Here is a 4,583-nt window from a genome sequence, read left to right as displayed (position 1 = left end):
AAAAGAAAATCACAATTCTCAATACTATCAATTCGTAATACTTCTAGAATACAATATAGGAAAACCGCAATACAAATCGTCACCAATGTTTCATAAAAGGATTGAACAGGGACAAAAGCATATCATCCCAACCCTAGTAGGGCTAGTACTAGTACTAGTCATTACAGAGAGTTCAAACATCATGTGTCACTTCATCGAGACTTAAATCCACTGTTAACACAATAAACTTTCCAAACCGCTGTGTGAGGTGTTCACACCTGTCACAGGTGTATCTAATAACATGTATAATTATGCATTCCATTCACAGTAGGTGTTCCAGTGCCAGACCTCTGAGTGTTTGGAACAACAGTCAAAAGGGTCAACACTGACACTTTTGATGGACACACCTGTTATATTCATTCATAATTGGAAATTCCACCCGTTTCCCCCTTAAGCCTTGGTTGCTTTGATAGAAACATACCTATCCTATCCTGTACTGCTTTCTTTTGTTCTTACTTCTCAGCTGTTGGCTTTTACGTACTTCTATGACTAGGATTATTTTATCAACAATAAAGTGCAAGCAGCTTGACACTATAACATTTTACTTGACATGTTCTTACTGAGCTATAAATGCACTAATGGAACAATTTTTACATAAAGCAAAGTGTTTATACAGTATGTGTGATTATCCTGATGATTTCCCCTGATGCAACTGTAAGCTAGCATGCTATGATGTTATTTTATGATTCTTCTCTAACAGGCCCCTGAATTGACAAAGTTTCCCAAAAAAAAAAACCTTCAAAACGCTATTTGACTAAAAAAAGAAAATTAACTTTGCACTTTAAGAAATTGTACATGTTGGAGTACCAGCACTACTATAACAGCTGATCCTGTATGACACAACTGATTTCCATTAAACGGGCCTTCAATTTTATTTACGTGTACACAAGCCCCTTAATAATACGTGAAAAAACGGATAATAAGTCTGCATATAAGGTTTACATCAAGAATAAACAAACTTGTTTTGAATCATTGCTCTAATATTGTAATTGTACGACAGGAACATAAATGACATGCCTTCATACATTTACTCACTCAGCTGTGTGTTCATTACCAAACGTCTCTGTGCCGACATCCGATTGTTTCTATGTACATAATGGTTTTTCAACCAGAATTACACAACTCAGACACCATGTTTGTATGAGTGTGTTTTTTTCACTTTCTGTCCCGATCTGACGAGGGGGGAGTGGGGGGTGGAGAAAAATGAAAGTAGAGAGTCTGGAGATGGAATGCAAGTGGGCGGAACATTAAGCAGAAAAACAGGAACACAGTGATAACATGAGTCAAAGTACACCTGCACACCTGAGAAAAGCCACTCCTTTCCCAGAACACATTAGAGATGGTTGCGAAGCGGAGGCCAGAAATATGCCTTGAAACCCTATTTTTTTTAAACCCTATTTTAATATTTACAGCACTTTTGACATTGACTCTTGATTTGTTTTGGAAAATTTTGAGATAAAAGGAGTTTAAGTGCATTTGTATCATATGCTGCTTTTGGTTTAAAACTCACAACTTTGCGGCGGCAGCTTCAGAGTAGAACTTTGGTATTTTCTTTGTGACCCACATCCATAATAAAGATGCGGTCTATGGGCGTCAGCATCTTCTTTCTGTCCTGCTATGGTGAGTACAGTGGCGCTAATATAGATTTATGTTTTGCTTTACAGATGTTGATTACAGGCAATCAAATATGTAATGGTTCATGTTTTTAAAAAAAATAGTCCTATTAGGAGAACAATAACAATGCAGTAAAGCCTAATGTATTTGCAAGTGATTCTCTGCGATTTGAAATGAATGAGAGTCCAAGAACACAATGAGGACCCTGGTTGCTTTAAATGGTAGTGATCGATGGAAAATGTGATTTCATTTTAAAGCTTGGCTGCTGAATAATGAATATATCATTGTACAGCTTATATAAATGCTAATTGTAAATAAACTACTGTGTGTGTCATTTTCAACTGTCTATTTAACATCTTCTATAAACTACATGGGCTATAACATTACAACTGCAAAAAGCCCTGATTTGGTACGTATACCACTAGCACTGCATACAGTATATGGCCTTTCATAAATAAAATGTTGTCTATGTGTGAATAACTCGAGCAATAAAATATAGGATGGTGTTTTGCATCACATTACTGTATGCCAGCACGAGAGCAGGCAGTTACTTCCTTGTATCAAAAAACAAAGAGCAGTCTTTAGTTTCAGCTACCAGCAAAAACAAAGTCCATCTTACATAATTTTCCTCCCATGCAGTATAACTGAGGCCTTTGCAGCTCTACTGTAAAAAAAGGTCTTTATTTATGTGGGAGCAGCACCGGCTGAGGATGCTGGGGTTTAATTGTTGTTTACAGTATGTGCTGCCATTAAAAATTTGGGCTGAAACACAGACAAAAGCTAGATGTAATCCAAGTGTGAAGGTTGTCTGCGGCTGTACAGTAGTAGTAGTAGTAATAGTACAGTAGTAGTATAGTAGAGAATGTTGCCCCTACTTAGTTGCAATTTAGCACAAAAGTATAACATCTTTAAATTATAAATAGTGCAAATGTAGGTTACTATATCAAATAACATTTCTTTAGGATTTGGATTTATAAATTATAAAGATGATTATGAAAATGAACTAGGCTGAATGAGTAGAAGCCCAAAACATTAATATCCACCTCACATAGACTTTGCTCTTGTTCCCTTTTTTCCCCACAGTTTATCTTTCATCTGGCAATGGCAAAGTGCGTTTTGTCTCCAGGAACTTTTACAACATACTCCAGTGGGACCCTGTGAAGCATGCATCCCCTGGGGAAGAGGTCCTCTATAGCATCCATTACTGGAGGTAAGACCTAGGATGAAGAATGAGTGATGATTTATTACTACACCTTCACTTCTATTGCCCTTTTGCACCTTTGAGACTCCATGTAAAGCTCCATATAGAGAGGAGGGTCAAAGCAGGAAAAATGTGTTTGCTGGGTAAACACTAGCTCATTGTGTCAGTGTCCATGTCGAGGCTCTGTAAAATGAGCATTTTGTAGACCGCTAACAAATTAAGAATGTAACTTTGGCCACCACATGGTCTGTTTAGTACCATTTTTGTCATTCTAGTGATTATAGTGACAAAACACCTCCAGCGTCATCTCCCTCAGCACCGGTTCCCCCCAGGGCTGCGTACTGAGCCCACTGCTCTTCACCCTGATGACCCTGAAATAAGCCGAGTCACATCCCCCTCCTTATAAACAACGCCGCTGTGGAGCAGGTCAGCAGCATCAAATTCCTAGGGGTGCAGATCCCAGACACTTTGACCTGGTCCCTCCACATCTCTGCTCTGGTGAAGAGAGCACAGCAGCGTCTGCACTTCCTGTGTTGGATGAGAAGAGCAAACCGCCCCCCTTCCATCCTCACCTCTTTCTACAGAGGGACAATAGAGAGCATACTGACCAGCTGCATCTCTGTATGGTCTGGGGCCTGCACCGACTCAGACTGGAAACGTGTAGAGAGAGTGGTGAGGACAGCAGAGAAAATCATCGGGACAGCACTTCCTTCCATCTAGGACGCTGCTTGCAGACGCTGCCGGACCAGGGCTCAGTCAGTCACTAAGGACCCCTCCCACAGGACCCCAACTGCCTGCTCAGCTGCTAGACGGGCTGCACTTGAACTGCAACATATGTTGTAGACTAAGGTTTAAGCCAATGTTTTTTCTGGGATAACGCCATTCACTTTACACAGTATTGACAACAGATAAAGCCACAGTGTGTTGAGAAGCTCTAGCTTGTTGTTTTATTGTTCACTTTTCCCTTGGATCAGAGAGGCTCCAAAATAAGGGTAGCAGCTGTCGCCTTGGTCCCGCTCCATGTTCTGTGATGCCATGTTCAAATGCTACACTGCAGTGCCCTGCTACGTCCTGCTACGTCCTGCTGTGCCTTGTAATGCCGCAACAGCGTCCTGCTATGCCATGAACTACTACAAAGAACTGCTACAAAATACTCATTTTTTCTATTTTGTTATTGCACTCTTCATTCTAACCCAACTGGCCCGTCAGACACCGCCTACCAAGAGCCTGGTCTGACCGAGGTTTCTGCCTAAAAGGAAGTTTTTCCTCCCACTGTCGCACTGTTGTTGATCTGGAGGAAACTACTAGAACTGTTGGGTCCTTGTAAATCTGGAGTGGGTCTATCTGTATAGTGTCTTGAGATAACTCTTGTTATGAATTGATACTATAAATAAAATTGAACTGAACTTTTAACTCACTTTACATCAACTTTGCTATCGTCACTCAAGGCACCCAGTCTTGTTCTAATTCACACTACTCTCGTAAGAGGGTTGCGGTATACCACACTACCGCAGGAATTTCTTGCTTTTCAACCAGGGTAGAAATGGAATGGAATACCTGGAGAACCTTCCAGCATCAGATCAGTTGCAGACGAAGACTGGTTTAACTGCTCGTTCAATGTCGGTTTCTGGTTACAAAATGCTGTAATTTTTCTCCTTCAAAAAGAAACTGTGCTCCAATAATATAATTGCCTATCTTGGCCAGGTCTCCCTTGCAAAAGAGATTTTTA

General features: G+C 40.5%; 1 protein-coding gene across 1 annotated transcript in view; it reads left to right on the top strand.

Moving 5' to 3' along the window:
• Positions 1 to 1,345: 1,345 nt before the first annotated feature.
• The window catches only part of ifnlr1 (interferon lambda receptor 1), an 8,281-nt gene continuing 5,043 nt past the window's right edge, over positions 1,346 to 4,583 (top strand). Inside the window, exons 1-2 of the mRNA XM_032517445.1 lie at positions 1,346 to 1,659; positions 2,737 to 2,863. Coding sequence (XP_032373336.1) covers positions 1,617 to 1,659; positions 2,737 to 2,863 — 170 coding nt within the window. The 5' untranslated portion in view covers positions 1,346 to 1,616. The remainder of the gene's footprint in view (positions 1,660 to 2,736; positions 2,864 to 4,583) is intronic.

Source organism: Etheostoma spectabile, chromosome 6 (assembly GCF_008692095.1).
Source record: "Etheostoma spectabile isolate EspeVRDwgs_2016 chromosome 6, UIUC_Espe_1.0, whole genome shotgun sequence".
Lineage (NCBI taxonomy): Eukaryota > Metazoa > Chordata > Actinopteri > Perciformes > Percidae > Etheostoma > Etheostoma spectabile.
The sequence above is the reverse complement of the archived record's forward strand: the minus strand, read 5'-3'. Positions and strand labels throughout refer to the sequence as shown.